An 18444-nucleotide genomic window follows, 5' to 3' on the forward strand; every position below is an offset into this window, starting at 1 on the left:
TAATATAAAATAGAAACAAAAAGAATTTTCTCAACTAATTTAGTTTATGAATGTTGAAGACAGAAATGTTAACATCAGCAACTAAGCTGACAGTGCCATGCAGTCATTACTTTTCAACCCCTGGAGTCCTAGGGCTCCATGGTACGTTCTGCAGGCAGTGCAAGAGGATAAGGAGCTGAGCCCCGGAGGTTCTAGGTCTCCCAGTCTTCTTCAACCCCAGTTAGGTTTTGCTAGTTAATATTTTAGGATTCTTCATATTTCATTAAGAAGTCTTTTCTTGGTGCTGGGGATATGGCTCAAGCGGTAGCGCGCCCGCCTGGCATGCGTGCGGCCCGGGTTCGAGCCTCAGCACCACATACAAACAAAGATGTTGTGTCTGCCGAAAACTAAATAAATAAATATTAAAAAAAAAAAGAAGTCTTTTCTTTATTTTTTAAAACCACCAGATATAAAAGTAATTTAGTATAATCCAGTTGAATTGATCATACAACCAAGTGGGTTGATGCTAATACAGCTTTGTGTGACCAGTCCAGAGAGACCCTTACTACCTTTTCTTCAGTTTGAAATTAGTCATTACCCTTTTCATTTCTCTCATCTGCTACTCCAAACTCTTTTCATTCTCTAGTCCCCCACCTAACATCTCACCGTATTAGCTAGTGATAGGTTACCTGCTGTTACACAGTCACATAACTTCAGTGGAATAACATAGGACTTTACTTCTCATTCACGTTACAGTTCACTGAGGATGGCGCTTCCATTCCACACAATAACTTAGGGGACCAGGCCCTTTCTTTCTTGTATTTCCACCTCCTTCAGGCTCTCTGGCAACTTCTCCTAAGTTGATGGGGCAGATGGTGTCTTTGCACAACGTATGTACACATACAATTCAGGATATGTTTAAAACTTTAATTAGATAAGAGGAACTTTTTAAAAAATATATTATTGTAGTTGTCAGTGGACCTTTACTTTTTGTTTACATGTGGTGCTGAGAATCGAACCCAGTGCGTCACACATGCTAGGTAAGCGCTGTACCACTGAGCTACAACCCCAGCCCAAGAGGAACTCTTTTTTAAAAGATATTTTTAGTTGTAGATGGCCACAATAACTTTATTTATTTTTTGATGTGGTGCCGAGGATCGAACTCAGTGCCTCACATATGCTAGGTAAGTGCTCTACTTCTGAGCTACAACCCCAGCCCCTAAAAGGGTCTGTTAATAGAAGTTTCTATTTATGGAAAGATTGAAAGCTGAAATTGTTAGAGCTTAGATTAGCCTTAGAAAATAGATACAAGAGCTGGGTACTGTGGCACATGCCTGTAATCCTGGCGGTTGGGGAGGCTGAGGCAGGAGGATCATAAGTTCAAGGCCAGCCTCAGCAAAAGCAAGGCACTTAGCAACTCAGTGAGACTCTAAATACAAAAAATAGGACTGGGGATATGACTCAATGTGAGTTCAATTCCCAGTACCAAAAGAAAAAGAAAATAGATACAAGAGAAATATAAATCAACAAAATAGTTTTCCTTTATACCAACAATAATCAATTAGAAAACATAGAAGTTTCAGAAGCAATAAAAACTATGAAATATCTAGGAATACATGTTTTAAAAAAGGAGCAGGATTTCTGTGTGAAAACTAAAACTTTTATTCTAGGACATTGAAAAATAACTTGAGAATCATTCATTTATAAGAATAGTAAAATTCAGTTTTGTAAGGATGGTAATTTTCCTGTTGTTAACCTGACACTGAATGTGGTAAAAGTTGGGGTTTTGATAGAGATAAGATAAAGTGATTGAAAAGTTTGTCTGGAAGGTTAAATTCTTGAGAGTAGTAAACTCAGTATAAAGATTGCTACTGTCTATAAAATAAGAATCATTAAGCCAGGTGCAGTGGTGCACACCTGTAATCCCAGTGACCTGAAGAGGAGGCAGGTGCATGGTATGTTCAAGGTCAAGAACTTGTCTTAAAGTAAAAAGGACTGGGGGTGTAGCTCAGGGGTAGAATACCCCTGGGTTCAATCCCCAGTAACCCCCCTCCCAAAAGGACAAGAGTCATTAAAATACTATGGAACTGACATAGGAGTAGACAAATCAAGAAAGCCAGGGTAGAGGACCTAGAAGGAGAGACCCCAGGGATTTAAGAATAAAAATACAGAATAGCAATAGTGGGATCAAAACCAGTGGGCAAGCCTGGCCCAGTTCTTCAGCACCAGGACATCAGGAGGAGGAGGGAAAGGCAGATCCTTACCTCACATGGAGATTGACAAATTGTAGATGGAGGCAAGAGCAGTTTTTCTGGCAGAAGGATAATGAATTCTGATTGAAATATGTTGATTTTTGTGATGCCAAAGAGATTTTTTAATATGTCTACCAAAAAAAGCTATGTGTGACATAATTTTCCATTCAAATCCAGACTCTGTCTCAGCAGAGCAGACGGAAACAGATGCTCAGTAAGCTACTCGCTGTGGCTTAGTTGGGCCTGTCCTTGGTGGGGGTGGTGTGCCTTCTGGTAGGTGCTTTTGTAGGTGACAGTTCTGTTAAGCACATGCAATGACAGGCCCTGGTCCCATAACTGCAGATGTGATTGTCCCCTTCATTATTCTCTTCAGCTGTATTTAGGTACAGAGTCTAAGTTTAGGGATCTCTTCGCCTTCTGTGAAAGGAGGACAAAGGCCCTTGCTGCTCTTTGTGACCCTCCTCTGCCTCGCAGTGCACCCAGAAGCAGCTGTAAATGGGGTGACTAAATTATTCAAGTGCTTGCAAGCCGTGGTGTTCCACCTGTCCTGGTTCATCCTGTGGGAGTATCTCTCAACCCCTTGACCTATATTTGTCTACAGGAGCTATCCTGTATAGCTGCTGCTAATAAGGCTCAGGTGACTGTGGGTGAAGAGACACAACCTATTTATCATTTGTCTGTCCCCCACTCATGCCTGGGCTTTTCCTCTGAGTTTATGGATGTTACAAGGCAGTGCAGCATAACCTCTATCAGAAACATACCGTGCCGAGGGGACCAGGGGCTGAAATGGAGTATCAAATTCCTTGCATGTATACTTTTATCAAAATGAACCCAACTTCTATGTATAACTATAATGCTCTAATTAAAAAAAAATAAACACAGTGCTTCTTAACACAGGCCTGCAGAGCCCCTCACAGCTTTTCAGGTCTGTCTCTCCTGTTCTTTCTTTGGCAGTACTTTTTTTCACCCTGTTCGCTGCTTGGAACAGCTTTCCAACCATATCTGCCTGTTGAAACCTCCCAAATCTTAAAGGACTGAATTAAATAACTTATTTGAGATATTTCCCCCTTGGCTCTGTCGGTGTGAATTTTCACTCACCTCTGCACATTTCTTCAGTATTGTGCTTTGCACTTGACACTTGTTTATGTAGTTACAGTAGCCCCTTTACCCGTAGGAGGCACCCCAAGACTCACAGGAGATGTCTGGAACCACAGTAGCACCAGACCCTCCATGCACTGTGCCTCTTCCTATATCTACAGAGCTGTGGTCAGCTTTGACATTCGCTAAGGGAAGTACCTTACAGCTTTTCTTGGGCATATCTGAAATTCTGTCAGCACTACTTGTGTACTTGTGGACATTATCAACTAAAGTAAGACTTACTCAGGCACAGCTAGGAAAGGACTGATGGATTGGTGATGGATGCAGCATGGACAGAGGAGTGGTTCGCAACCCCAGTGAGACACAAGGGAAAGGCACAAGATTTCATCCTGTTACATTTGAACTACATGTAGTTTAAAGCCTAGGAAGTGTATATTTGTGGAATTTTCCATTTGGTATTTTCAGATTTTGTTTGGCAGTTGGTAATCAAAACCACAGAAATTGTAACTGAGGGTGAGGAGGCCACTGCACTCGTGCCCCTGCTGATGCTGCTCTAGGCAGGAGGCCTCTTTAGGAGCAGCGCTGCCACAGGATGGTTGTGTCCCTCCAGTGCCTTGCTCTTGGTAGCAGTTCCAACATGGGCTAGAAGAAGGCTGGATGTCGGACAGGGCTAGCGCTTAGCAACGTCTGTCACTCAGATACTGTCTAAGAGCTTTGTTGTATTGCCATTTCATTTAACCCCACGGTGGCAGTATGGTCCCCTTTTCATAGACAAGGACAGTTGTGAAAAATGTTAACTAAGGCCCTCTTCCACGAGGGTGAGTGGTGGAGTTGGGTTTGTGTTTTCTGACCTCAGTGTCCAAATGCCGCCTCAGCACATCCCACGTGTCCTCCTGTGGGCATCACTCTGGGCACACCTCGCCCCAGCTGGCTCCCCTTCCCTATGGTCTTCGCTCCCTGCCTTCCTCCCCAGTCAGCCCTGTTCTTATAGTTGATATCCCTGTTCAAAAACCTTGGTGGCATCGGGTGTTGATCTCAGCATGAAATGCAGTGTCAAAGCTCATTCAACCCTGTTGCCTTTACCTTCAGAGTATACCTGGAATGGGCTGCAAACACCTGTCCTGTTCCCTGGTCTGAGCCACCATCCCTTTCTACCTGCCCTCTACCCCTCTGTCACTGTTCAACCCAGAGTCAGAATGGTTCTGTTTAAAACCTATCACCTCGTGGCCTAAATTCTAATGGAGCCCTGTGCTCCCCTGCCTGCCCTCCAGCTCCCAGCCTCCCCCTGGAAACAGGCGTGGTTATCTCAGACTTTCCTGGGACCTGGGAGGGGAACATGCCAAGAGTTCCTTTCTACACAAATCCAGTAGAGAGTTAAAAGTATCAGAAAAGGTGAGAATGAAATAATTGGGAGAGTTGCTCTGATTGTCCTGAAAAAGATATTTGGGAACATATTGTGCTGTTGAAATCTGCAGCTTGCTTCTGTGGCTAGTGGTGTTGGTTTTACTGGGGGGTGCCTCTCTGTCCAGCAGCGTCTGCTGACAGGGTGAGGTCCACATTCCCTTGGCTCTGTTCTGCCTCCTCACAGTGCCTATGCTGGGCTGCAGTCATCTGTTTACCTGCCGCTTGCTTCTTAACTCTTCTTAGACCTTTTATCCCACCCTGACTTTCCCTTTGTAGTCACTCTATGATAATTTTACCTTCTGTTCTTTTCTTAAACTCACCATTGCCCTGAAGACAGGTTGGGCCAGAGGCAGTTATGAGACCCTGGGTTGGATCCTCAGCATCACATTTAAAAAAAAAAAAAAAAAAAAAAAAGATATTGTGTCTATCTTTATCTTTAAAAATTAATTAATTAATTAATTTAAAACAAAGGGAATGTTTGGGGCTGATGATCACCAGTAAGGGAAACAGAAACAACTATGAGACGGTTTCATAAACCAGGCAGTACTTTGTGTATCAGGTGTCAGTTTCTGAAGGCACAAAGATAAGGCAGCGTTCCTGCTGTTGAATAGTTCATGGGTATTTTTGTGGTGACAGAGAAGTAAACAGTCTTACTTTAGTATGACAAATGCTTTCAATTGTGACAGTGGACAGATGGAGAGGAGTGTCACTGCCTGTAGGAGACACCTTGGGTAGACACCTAGCAGGGTCACTTCATTTTGTGTTTTTACAGTATTCTTGTCTGATACCAGGCTGAACTGTGTGTTGGAGGTTCAGTATGGAGGGCGTTGGGCTTCCCTGCTTCATGGGCTTCTAAAGAAAGAGATTGCTGGGCATAGTGGAGCACCCTGTAATCCCAGCTACTTAGGAGGCTGAGACAGGAGGATTGCAAGTTCAAAGGCAGCCCAGCAATTGAGCAAGACTCTGACTCAAAATTTCAAAAAAGGACTGGAGATGTGACTTGGTGGTAGAGCACCCCTGGGTTCAGTCCCCAGTATTCCCACCAAAAAAAAAAAAAAGAAGAAGAAGAAGGGAGACACTTTAAAAATAACCATTGTAATTTAATGAATATAAGAACTGCAAACATGAGAAACACCTTGAAAGAAACAGACAAGAAGCTGAGATGAGGTGGAATGTGTGAGTGTGGGCATCTGTGCAGCTGATGAGGTGGAGTGTCTGAGTGTGGGCATCTGTGTGCAGAGCTGTTTGACATAGGGCCTCTTGGACAGAGAGTAACTTTCAGGCTGAAACTTGAAGGAGGGGCTGTAGGTCTTTCTGCATCACAGCTCCAGAAGAGTAACCCACATGCACCCATGTGCCAACTCTTCTCCCAGCTGAGCATGACATCCTGAGGTTCTGCATCCCTTGCATCTGGTGAAATAGAAGTTGCATGAAGGTGCAGAGTGTGGGTGGGGACAGTGTGGACAAGTATTCAGAAAGCATTTTGAACATCTTACATATGATACCTGGAAGCTTACCATGTCACTGAGTTGATTAAATTTAATAATTATCAGTTAATTATGTTTTAAGGTGACTTGAGGATTAGACTTTAGAACTGAAATGGCTTTCATAATTTACTGGTAGGATAAACTAAGAAGAGAATTAGGCAGGGTGAGAAAATGGTACTTTTTCCCCAGGGGAATGGAAGAGGTAGAGCAGGTTTATGGTCCTTAAGATCATGAAGGATGCTCTCTCTCTCTCTCTTTCTTTAATTTATTTTTTAGTTGTAGGTGGACACAATACCTTTATTTCATTTTTATGTGGTGCTGAGGACTGAACCCAGCGCCTCACCCACACCAGGCGAGCACTGTACCCCTGAGCCACAACCCCGGCCCCATGAAGGATGGTCTTCGAGGCCTAGAGGGCATGAGTCTGCTCTCCAAGCAGAGGGGGATTAGGCTGACTGAGGAATGATTTCTTGGGAATGTTGGTCTAAACGCAGGTCCCGTCCCTTAAGTCTTGGAGTTTCTTCCACCCTGGCCTGTCAGGTGTGGAGGAGGAGCCCACGTCCTCCGGAGCCATGTTCCCGTCTGCTTTCTAGAGTGGAAGTGTTGGAAACAGGCCCTCAGACTGTGGGCCGACATTGTGAGACATAGTGTAACTAGGGTCCTGTCTTGACACATTGAGACACCGACTGTTTGCCGAAGGTGGGCATTGGCACTGCACGACTGTGCTGTGAGCAGAGAGGTGGGGGAAGGACAGACTCCTCCTGGTGGGGTCAGCTCCCTGCCCCTCCTGCCTAGTGCAGGTGAGTCTCTGCCGGGAGGGTGCAGTGAGACGTTCTGCTCCAGGCACACAGAGTACATGTGTTGCCTCCAACCAAATGAATTTCATGCCTTTTGTTTTTGCAGTTTCCCAAATTAAATTAACCTAACCTAAGGTAACTGTGTCTGCAGTACCAGGGGTAGAACCCAGCCGCCTGCTTGCTGGGCCAGCACTCCACCCCCGAACCACACCCACATTCCTATCTGTGCTTCCTGTGTAGCTCATTTTTTTTTCCTTTCCAAATTATCCATTTAATTAGAACACTTTTAAAAAATGGGAGAAGTGTTGCCATTGTCTTGCTTGCAACTTGATTTTGAAGTCCTCTTTTCCTTCAAATAAGCCTCAGCTCCTGTGCCTGGCCTGCCCTGCTCGGTGGCTGGCATGCACTACTTTGAGAGCAGGGAAGGGGCAGCAGTCCCTGTTCTCCTTTCCTCCTCCCTGTGCTGTTGCCCTCACCTCTCCCACTTCTCACCCAGAAGCCCTTGTCTCCCACCCCTTCGCCTTTCCTAGGCAGTCATGTCCTACCTTCCCCCACCCGGGGCTGGAGGCAGCAGCTGGCAGTGTGGTGTTGAAGGAGGTACTGGGTCACAAGAGGCCAGGTGTGTGACCTCTGGACCGCCTTTTCTGGGGCATGACATGAAGAGATAGGACCTGATCCCTGGCTCATAGAAGACCCCTGGTCTTGAAATCCATTTTATGGTAGAAATGTCAGCATTTTGTAGTCCCCTAAGAGGAATGAACTCTCTTTACATGCCTTTAGTGCTTGGACTTTCCTCATTTAAACCTCCTGCCTTTTGTCTGTTGTAGCCCGATGATGATCATCACTCAGAAGATCACCAGTTTGGCTTATGAAATTCATGATGGTAAGAATTCTGAAATCAATTCTTCATTTCTGAATATAGTCCCATTCAAATAATCTTTTGCTTGAGGTACTACCACAGTTCTCTGCTCCCCGCAGAGTGCCAGGACAGCATGGGGTGAGGGGGGGGTTTGACGGGCCTTGGGCTGCCCGAGCAGGCTGGCTGCCCTGGTGGCTTCTTTGTTCTGCTTTGTTGGCTTGTTTGCAGTCCTGCAGTTGGAACTTGTAGCCTCGCAGACACCGGGCAAGTGCTGTACCCTAGAGCTACATCCCAACCCTACCTTGATTTTTTTTTTAAATATTTATTTTTTAGATGTATGTGGTCACACAGTATCTTTATTTCATTTTTATGTGGTGCTAAGGATTGAACCCAGTGCCTCACGTGTGCTAGGCGGGCGCTCTACCACTGAGCCATACCCCCAGCCCCCTACCTTGATTTTTAATTCAGTTCAGCAACAAAAAGTGAAGTAGCAGATCCAATCATTTGGCCCACATTAGTGACAATTTAAAATACAAAGAAAAGAGGCTTTGGTTCTAAATCTACTTTCATTTCTGTTTCATCTGTGCCTTAAATTTATATTAAAATTTTTATGTTTTCCTACCCCTCCCTCAGTATTTACAATGCATAGGTACATATTTACATAGATTTTTAGGGTAAGCATTTATATATTTTATTTCAAATGGACTTGTAACCACAGGAAATGATAGCAGTTAGAACTCTGAATCACAGAATTTAGGCTCTGGTTTCTGTGGAGATGGAAGAGTGATCCCTGGAGCCCCGTGTGCCTCCTCTACCCAGCCTGTGCCCACTGCAGCCAGAATGCACTGTACAGATAGGGGCCAGCCTTGACAGAGCTGTGAAGAGAGGGAGGGTGTTCCTCTTCTTCCCTTTGGCTACTGACAAGCAGAATTAAATGACTTAGCTTTTTGGAGGAATAGAGGGAGAGAATAGATGACTTTCAAGGAGTCTCAAATACTTGTTTAATCAGATGTGTGTATTGAACAGCAACTCAACGTCTGCCCTTCTGATGTGGAGATCTGAGGCAGGGAGAGGCAGAACTGGCATCTGAGTCTCTGTGGGGTGGTGGCAGCTGAGACAGAGATGGCCTCTGAAGGGGGCACATTCCTGTTTCAGGTTTCTCATATGTAAAGTCATAGTTCGAGATCCCCTTTCGAGGGTCTTTTCAAGGGATAATAGCTGATTTATATTGTCTCACAGGTTCATGTCCTCAACAGTGAAGTGGGTAGTGCTCTCCAGACGTGGTACTAAACCAGTCATGAAACTTTAAGTTATGTTTGGGTGCTGAGACTTCCATATCGTGATGATGACAAATCATGCCCAGGACTCTGGGAGGAAAATGTAGGAAAGTCATGGATCAGGGATCTAATTTTATTGGTTTAGAAGCACATGAGAATATATATTCAACTCAGAGCTTTTTTTAAAAACAAAAAAAAGCAGCAGAACTTCATTTCCTGACCTGTTCTTTTAGTTATTTCTTTGGAGCAGTTTATATTTTGTTTAGCCTTGGCAATAGTTGAAGAGTTTAGACTTCAAAATGGTGCCCCTGCAATCGGCCTCAGTCCATTCTCCTGGTCTCGTAGGCTGGCCCTACTGCATCCATACCCTGCCACTTGATGCTCACGGGGCAGAGGGTTGGCCCTCTGGCCTGTTTCCCCAGCAGTCTTACAAAGGAGGGCCTCCTCATCTGTGTGTTGGGGACACCAAGCCCATTCAACTCACTGTGTCATTGAAGTCATGTCTCATACTTGCTACAGTGAGGATTCTAGGCAAAGTTGATCAGAATCAAAAGGACTTGTAGTGTGGTCTGGAGGAAAACAGGCTCAGGTTTCCAGGAGTCCCCAGTGCAGTTCCAGAGGATGTGCTGGATCCCCCAGCAGCAAGTCACAGCAAGGCCTGAGAAGTGTGGCCTGCCAGGGAGTTTGCTAGGACTTGGCACCCAAGGCTTTTAGGGACCAGTCACATAGGCACCCAGAGGGCAAGCAGGACTTCACAGTAAGCAATATTGTTGGCACAAACTGTCCAGATATGAGAAGCATTGGTCTGTCCTTTTATTCTTTTGGTACCGGGAATTGAACCCAGGGGCACTTTGCTACTGAGCCATATCCCCAGACTTTTTTTTTATTTTTTTATTTTGAGACAAGGTCTTGCTAAGTTTCTTAGAGCCTCAACAGCGGAGACTGGTCTCAAACTTGTGATCCTTCTGCTTCAGCCTGGGATTACAGGCATGTGCCACTGCACCTGGCATAAGAGAGCATTTATATTGGTAGGGACATTTTGCCAACTCAGTGAGCCCTGGGTCCATCTTCTTACCAGTAGGCCTTTCTGAGCACTGCACCTCAGCAGGTGGGGCCTTTCTCTGCAGTCGCTGGTCTTTTTTCAGAGGCCACCCCGGGGCAGTGCTCACACAGGCAGCCTCAGGAAGCAGGTGCTCTTTGGTCTTGGAAACTGCTAGGCGTGATTTTGAGACATCTCATCACCCTCACAGGATTGGCTCCCTCCCTCTCTTTCCTTCTGGTTTTGAAGTATGCGTATGGCATTGCTGAGGCCTCAGGTAGATGAGGTCCTGACGGTGTGCTTGTCGCCTGGCTGCGCGAGTGTGTGGCATGTTTTCTCTGGCGCCTCACGGGAGGACCGTGCAGTGTTGCTGGGGCCTGTGCCTGGCGTGGGAAGCCTTGTTTCCTATCAGATGCAGGCTGCATGACTTGTACTAGGTTGCATTTCTGGCTTTAAAAACTGGCATCTTGTCTTTAGTCTGTTTTTGGTCATTCTATTTAAGTGCCCAATTTGTGAACTGAGAAGGGAGGCTCCTTTCCTTGTACAGGCAAACACGTAACACAGAACGGGTCCAAGAGAGTCTCCTTTAAGCCCATTTCTACTTTCCTTGGCTCGTTTGCTACTCTAAAATGATAGTAGCCTCCCCGGTCAGGATAGCAAACCAAATGGACACAGAAGCCCACGACACCAAAGGCGTGGAAATGCTGACAAAACAGCACAAATGTGACATGAAGCATGGCTTGGCCTCCCCAATGGGGCTGTTACCAGGGCCCCTTCCTGGTAAAAGGAGCAATGTCCTTGCCCACAGAATGGGAAGGAGTTTTTCTAAAAAATACTGATCCTCATTTCCAGAGAGAGCCCTTGGTTTCTTTTTGTTTTGTTTAAGAAAATGGTGGACAGAGGCTGGGATTGTGGCTCAGTGTTGGAGCGCTTGCCTGGCATGTGTGAAGCTTGATTTGATCCTCAGCACCACATAAAAATAAATAAATAGAGATATTGTGTCCATTGTAACTAAAAAATATAGAGACTATTAACAAAAAAAAAAAGAAAGAAAGAAAGAAAGAAAATGCTGGACAGCAGGGTTTCTGACCTGGGGAAGATAGCAGAGTGTCAAGTCCCGGAAGTCTTCCTTGTCTTCTTCCTGACCACTGTTCACCTTTCTCTGGTCTACAGTTTTAAGGCTTTTTCCTTCTGATTACAAAATGTAGGTTTATATTCACTGAAAGAAATTTGAAAATACAAATTAAATCCAAAGAAAAAATAATGATCCTTTGTGTCTCTCTGCCAGAGCTCTTCAGAGCCCGAGCTGCTTTGTACTAATGTTTCCTTTGTGTTCTCAGGAAGCCTGGTTCTCTTTAAAATATTTTTGTTGTAGTTGGACACAGTACCTTTATTTAATTTATTTATTATATATCTGTGGTGTTGAGGATCAAACCCAGTGTCTCGTATGTGCTAGGCAAGCGCTACCTCTGAGCCACAACCCCAGGCCCCTGGTTTTCTTTTTATACAATTATCAAAAGTAAGTGTGGGGGCTGGGGTTGTGGCTCAGTGGTTAAGTGCTCGCCTGGCATATGCAAGGCCCTGGGTTCAATCTTCAGCACCACATAAAATAAATAAATAAAATAAAGGTATTGTAAACTACAACTAAAAAATATTTTTTAAAAAATTAAATGTACAGTTATTTGCCCATTCCCTAATTGTTGTATACATAGGTAGTTTCTTTTTTTTTTTTCCCCCTATTATGTACAAGGCTGTAGTGATCCATAGTATATTTCAAATCACACCTTTGTGTCATTTCCTTACATTAGAGTCCTGGTGCTTTTCTCCACTGGTGGAGAGGAAGATGACATGGGTTTTTCTTAGTAGTCCATTTATTTTTTATTTATATTCTTTCTCCCTACCAGAATATAAGTGCTGCAACACTTATATTCTATTTTCCTCTGCTTTTACCCCAGTGCCTACGATAGTTCCTAGGCATTTTAGGTTCCTAGGCCATAGGATAGTTCCTGTGGCATTTTAAGACTAACAATTTTCTTCTTTTCTTTGTTTTGTATGCACACATAATAATATTAAAATGTGTTACATAATTGAGATCATGTTATATGATCACATTTTCATTGTTAATGAAATTACAAACCTGTCATCATCATTAATCATAAAGGTAGCATTTTATACATTAATTGAATGCTTGTTTCTTGTATGGTTTGTTTTTCATGTTTTCCTGTCCACCTTAATGTGTTTTGGTTGGTTTGGTTTTGATTCTTAGGGGTATGTTAACATTGTATCATATTTGCTGTAAATATTTCCTAAGTCTGTTATTTGCTTCTTAATTTATTCCCCTTTTGGTCTTTAGATTAGATTTAGGGTATATATATTTTAAAGGATATAGATCTAGTAAACTGATATGTAACCATAGCAATAACTTCCTATTTGAGAAGGAATATATATTTGAATACAATTTTGATTTGAGTTTCCATTCATTGGAGTCATGTGGGGTAAGGAAATTATTCCTTGCTTTATGTTGAGATTCTACTTTGTAGCACAGATGTTTAGTGATTTAAATCATCCAATAATCAAAAAAAATTTAAGGCTGCTTTTTTGAAGTCATAGCATTTACTGTTAAGAATAATACATTTGTAAGTTTAAAAAGTAGCAGCATGGGGCTGGGCCTGGGGCTCAGCAGGAGCACACTTGCCTGGCATGTTTGAGGCACTGGGTTCGATTCTCAGCACCGCATATAAATAAATAAAATAAAGGTCTGTCAACAACTAAAAAATTTTTTTTGTTGTTTAAGAAGTACTAGCATATCGGAATTTTTAAAATTTAACAAGTTTCCTTTAGACAGTAGTCATGTTAGTGTCTTTGTTTGCTGACAGTGTGCTGTTTATCTTATACAGACCTGGGTGTGTTGGACTGCGTGATGGTCCTTTCACATGATTGAAACTGTTGCCATGAGAAAGAAAGGGACAGTTGTTGAGAATATAGCATGAATTTCAAGTGATGTAAGCATGAATGGGGAAAAATGCCCTCTTGGGAGAATTCATAATTGATAAAATTACCTATGTTTGTTTCTCAGGGATGTTTCGAAAGGATGAAGAACTGACTCCATCACAGAGGGTCTTGGCTGTAAGGTTTGTGCCTTTGTATTATGTCCTGCCAGGTTCGTGGACCACCTCTGCCTAGAATATGCATCACTTGTGCGGCCAAGGCTTCTTGGTCCTTCTAGAGGTATCTGGAAAGCCCAGGCAAGCCCAGGCTGCTTCCCTCTCCTACCTCCCTGCCACTACACATTGCCATGTGAGACTAGCTCCCCTAGACCCTTGCCCCTGGGTATTCATAGAGTACACAGCTCCTGTGGACCAGGAGGCCGTCTGCTAAGTTTTTCTCCCTGGGACTCTTGAGTTCCTTTAAGGCAGATGATAGTATGTCTCCCACGTAGTAATTATTAGTAGTTGTCGTAGCCACCACACACATTGGAATGTTACTCAGCCTTAAAGAAGAATGAAATTATGGCATTTGCTGTTAAGTGGGTAGAACTGGAAAATATTGTGCTATGGGAAATAAGACAGTCCCGAAGAACCAAAGACCAAAAGTTTTCTCTGATATGTGGATACTAATTCACAATAAGGGTCAGGGCCTAGGAAAGAATTGAGGTAATTTAGATTAGACAGAGGGGAATGAAGGAAGGAGAGGGGGCTGGGGGGTAGGAACGATAGTAGAATGAATCAGACATTATTACCCTATGTACATATGACTACATGTAGACCTGTGTAACACTATGTCATATACAACCAGAGAATGAGAGGTTGTATTCCATTTATGGATGTTGTGTCAAAATGCAAATTCTTCAAAATTAAAATCCCTCTCCCAAAAAGGAAAAAAATCAGCATTAAAAAAAAAAAAATGTTTTATTTTGATGTTCTCGGTCTTGTTACCAGTACCCAGCTCCTCCAGGGCACTGACTGATGAGGGTTAATTGGATCTGGTTCTCCAGCCTTTCTGAGTTCCTGGTCCAGCACCCTGTGCTCTGTTTTCCCTTTCCCTCTTGGCCACCTGACGGACCCCCAGACCTGGTTCAGTTCAGCTCTCCCCCTGCCAAACAGTGGAGGGAGCTGGGGGAAGACCCTGGCTGTGGCTGTTCTGCTTTTGAATCTGTCACGGGCTGTCAGTGCCGTCCTTGGTTTCCGCAGCTCTCCCTCTCTTGTGGCATTACACAGTCTCCTTTCTCCCAGACTCCCTAAGCTTTATTTTTTGGAGAAAATAAAAGCAGCTCTACTTTATTCTAAGATCCCAGAGCCTATTAGGTGGGCTGGGAGCGTGGCTCAACAGAACTGTGGACCTGCCCGGGTGGGGACCCATCCTTAGCACCACAAAAACACAAAGCAAATGAAAGTGCCCCTCAGAACCGCCTGAGATCTGAAAAGAAATTCTCTACTTTCTTTCCTAGAGCCAGGAATTAACTGTCTGTAATCCACTGTTCACTTCCACACTGACTCTGCCCCGTTCCTCCTTTTTTCTCCCCCTCCGTGTGGATCATTCCCTCTAGCCTAAGGGAAGAGGCTGGCTTCAGGGTATTCTTATTTACATCCCCCACCCCCTTTCTCTCACCTGCCCCTGCAGTCAGGTTTTTGGCCCCGTTCTTTCCACATTGCTCATAGTCTTAGCAAATTTCACTGTTAGCTTGTTTTTTTGTGGTGTTCAACCATTTGGTGGTTGTTTCCTGCTGACCCCTGACTTTGAGATGCCCTCCTTGCCAGCCTTCCAGGATACTACATCATGTGATTTTTCCTCTTCCATCTCTGTCTCTTCATCTCCTGCACTGTTGGTGTGCTCCATGACTCAGGCCAGATATCTCATGTTTTTCCAGGTGCTCACCTGCAGCCCAGTTCCTCTGAGTACCACCTACATGTTGCTGTCTCTCCTGAGCCCCGGCCTCATTATCAGTGTCTCTGCACTGACAGTGATAGCCGTGTTCAGCACAGAACTCTGGTCTGTCTCTCTTCCTTCCCCCACTCCTGTTTCTCACCATTGTTGCCTTGTAGTTAATTACAGTGCCCGCCATCACTGGTGCCTTTCAGGAGGATTTTCTTAGTATAAATCCACTTTACCAGTGAGTCAATGTCCTTTCGACTTGCTATCCTCCTGCCTCTTGAACCTGACCATGGCTCACCATTCCCACTGCTCTCAGCCCTGCCCAGACCCTCATTTTCTACTTGGTAGGTTTTCTAACTTAGTCTCCCTATTTCCCTAACTTAGTCTTTCTATTTTCTTTCCTGTCCTTTGTAGCTTCCTTTCTACTCAGCAGCCAGAGAGTCTTTATGTGCTTTGGGTTATATTATTGCCTTTCCTGATGAAAACCTCCAATGGTTTCCCATGTAATTTAGAATAAAATTTCAGACATCTGACCACAACACATAAGGCCCAATAGGAACCCGGAGTGCTGCCACATTTCTTTTTTTTTTTCTCCTTTCCTGGTATTGCAGTTTGAACCCAGGGCCTTGCACATGCTAGGCAAGTGCTCTCCCACTGAGCTACATCCCTAGCCCTGTTTATATTTTTTATTTTGAGACAGCTTCATTCTAGGTTGCTAAATCTGGCCCCAACCTGATATCCTCCTGCCTCACCCTCCCAGGTCACTGGGACGACAGGTGTGCACTCTTAACTCTACAGACCACCCTATCAAAAATTCCTTCCCTACCCTCCTTTCACTTTCTAGCCCCTGGCATGTTCTTGATTTTCTTCCTAATATGTATTACTGTCAGATTTTACACAGCATTATTTAATTGTCACTCTCCCTCTCCCCCAAACATAAAGTCATTAAGGACATGAACTTTGGTTTGTCAGTCTTCTGAAAACCTATCACCTGAGTAGTGATTTACTAATTAAAGTGATTCTTCTTTCAGAGACATTTGACAAGGTCAAGAGGCATTTTGGATTGTCTCAACTGGGGGTGGTGTTACTGACATCATATGGGTACGGGCCAGGGATGCTGTCAGACGTTCTATGTGCACAGGGCAGTCCCCACAACAAGGAATTATTGCCAAAAAATGTCTGTAATTCTAGTGCTGAGAAATCTTAACGTAAGACCATGCATAGCTGGTATCACGTCAGCATTGATGGAATGAAAGAATGAGTACTTGATTTTGTATCATAAAGAAGTATCACAGTCGGGCTTCAGTTCTCATTTTAATAGCAGAGATTATGTCAGTGCACAAAACTACTCATTCAACATGACAATTGAGTGGGAATCACTTCAGCAAGTTTCCTGGTTAAGCATTTCTCCTGTCCTTGTGCATTGCAAGACAGTACTTTGACTTGGTGAGATTGAGCCGTGCTGGGTCAGCCTGACCCAGGTTTGGGTCTAAAAGAATTGATGCTAAGAGTGGAGCTGTGCAGCCAGGGGACATGGAGTGTCTATGTTCCTCAGAGATTGAAGGTGCCTGTCTAGTGTTTGGTGCGGTGGGAAAGTGTTTTGTGTCAGTATTATGCAGGACAAGCCAGTGACGAATGCTAGAAACATTCTCACCCATCAGCTTTGAGCTCAAAGGGGGAAATATTTAAGATTCCAAATACTTAAATGTAGAACAATAATTCTGAAAAAATTCTAAAAGGAGTTTTGGCTGTTCATCTAAACAGTGTCAAAGGACAGGATGTAGTGGGTTGTTCTATAGGTTAGTTTTACATAAACATAATTCATTCTCTCTCTCTCTCTCTCTCTCTCTCTCTCTCTCTCTCTCTCTCTCTCTCTCTCTCTCTCTCTCGTTGTAATTTTAAGAGTGATCATGTCTCATTTAGAAAAAAGATTATAGCTTATTCAAGAACACTGTTCACTGCCCCCAGGTTCTTCTTTTATCTGTGATGGTTTGTAACTGGCAGCAAACAGTAGACTTGCTTAGTAGAACTGGTGTTAAGAAATAAACACATATGCCCCTTACTCATTTATATGATAACGTGTAGTCTGTAGTTGTCTGTATTGAGCACTCACTTTTACCCTGTTGTTTGCATTGAGAACTAGGATGCTTGGTATACTTTGGATATCACATGCCATTTGGATAGGCCTCACGGCAATGAAGTTAAAAATGTTTTCAGATGCACTGGACTCCTTTGCCTTGTGGGCCCTGTGGTGACCCATCAGCAGATCCCATGGTTCTACTGTCAGAATTGATGCAGGGTTCACCCCAAGGTCCCCCATGCCTTGGTTGCCCCCTACTTCTCCCTTGCCCTGTTTGTGCACGGGGACGAGAGTGATGCTTCTGAAACACAGATCTTTAAAACCCTCCTGTAGTTTTTCATCTCATTCACAATAAAATCCATGGTTCCTACCATGACTTAGGAGGCAGGTCCCACATCCCACCTTTGTCCCCAGGTCAGTGTGCTCTAGCCTGTGGCCATCTTGCTGCTGGGCATGCCTTGCTTAGGGGCGTATCGTTGGCCATTGCCTATATCTGGAATTGTCACCACCAACGTTGACACACTTCTTACTTCCTTCTGGTCTTTTACCCAAATGTGCCTTACAAGTGAGGCCTTTTGATAACTTCTTTTTGTCTTTTATTTATTTATGTTTTTGTACTAGCGATTATGCCCAGGAATGCTCTACCACTGAGCTATATCCCTAGTCCTTTTTATTTTTTATTTTTTGAGACAGAGTCTCTCTAAATTGCTTAGGGCTTTACTAAGTTGCTAAGGCTGCCTCTGAACTCCTCACCATCCTCCTACCTCAGCCTCCTGAGTTGCTGGATTACAGGTGTGCACCATTGCAACAAGCTTCTGACTTCCTAATATTATAAAATACCACCTTCTCTTTGGAGCACTTAGCATTTCTGGAAATAATATATTTATGTATTTGATCATCTATTTTCTGTAGTAAGCTTCATGATGCAGAATTTCTATTTGTTGACTGCTGTATCTGAAGATACTGGAGCATGCTGGGCAAATGCTGGTAGTTGATACCCAACATGTATTTGTTGAATGAGTGAGCAAATGACTAGGAATAGATGACTCTTTATGCCACGTCGTGTCTGTCTTAGGTTTCTTTCTCAGTGAGAAATCTGTGTAGAAATGTAGTTGCTAATACAGGTGCTCATAGAAACTCTCAAACCCAGAAATACTGTTGGGCCTTACCACATCCCAGTCTTTTAAGTTTTTACTGTGTGGGTGCAGATGAAAATTTAATCTTTTATTGTGAACATGGTGAAAACAGAGAAGTAGATGATATTATTCCTGTGAAATCTTTCAAACAGTTTCATCTCACA

At 43.7% G+C, this 18444-nt stretch overlaps 1 protein-coding gene across 6 annotated transcripts in view; it reads left to right on the top strand.

The window, feature by feature from the left end:
- The window catches only part of Mboat2 (membrane bound glycerophospholipid O-acyltransferase 2), a 132394-nt gene that overhangs the window by 89627 nt on the left and 24323 nt on the right, over positions 1-18444 (top strand). For all 6 annotated transcript variants that reach the window (XM_078029704.1, XM_078029705.1, XM_078029706.1 and 3 more), the window contains 2 exons: positions 7845-7900; positions 13269-13323. In XM_078029704.1, coding sequence (XP_077885830.1) covers positions 7845-7900; positions 13269-13323 — 111 coding nt within the window. The remainder of the gene's footprint in view (positions 1-7844; positions 7901-13268; positions 13324-18444) is intronic.

Source organism: Ictidomys tridecemlineatus, chromosome 12, assembly GCF_052094955.1.
Source record: "Ictidomys tridecemlineatus isolate mIctTri1 chromosome 12, mIctTri1.hap1, whole genome shotgun sequence".
NCBI lineage: Eukaryota > Metazoa > Chordata > Mammalia > Rodentia > Sciuridae > Ictidomys > Ictidomys tridecemlineatus.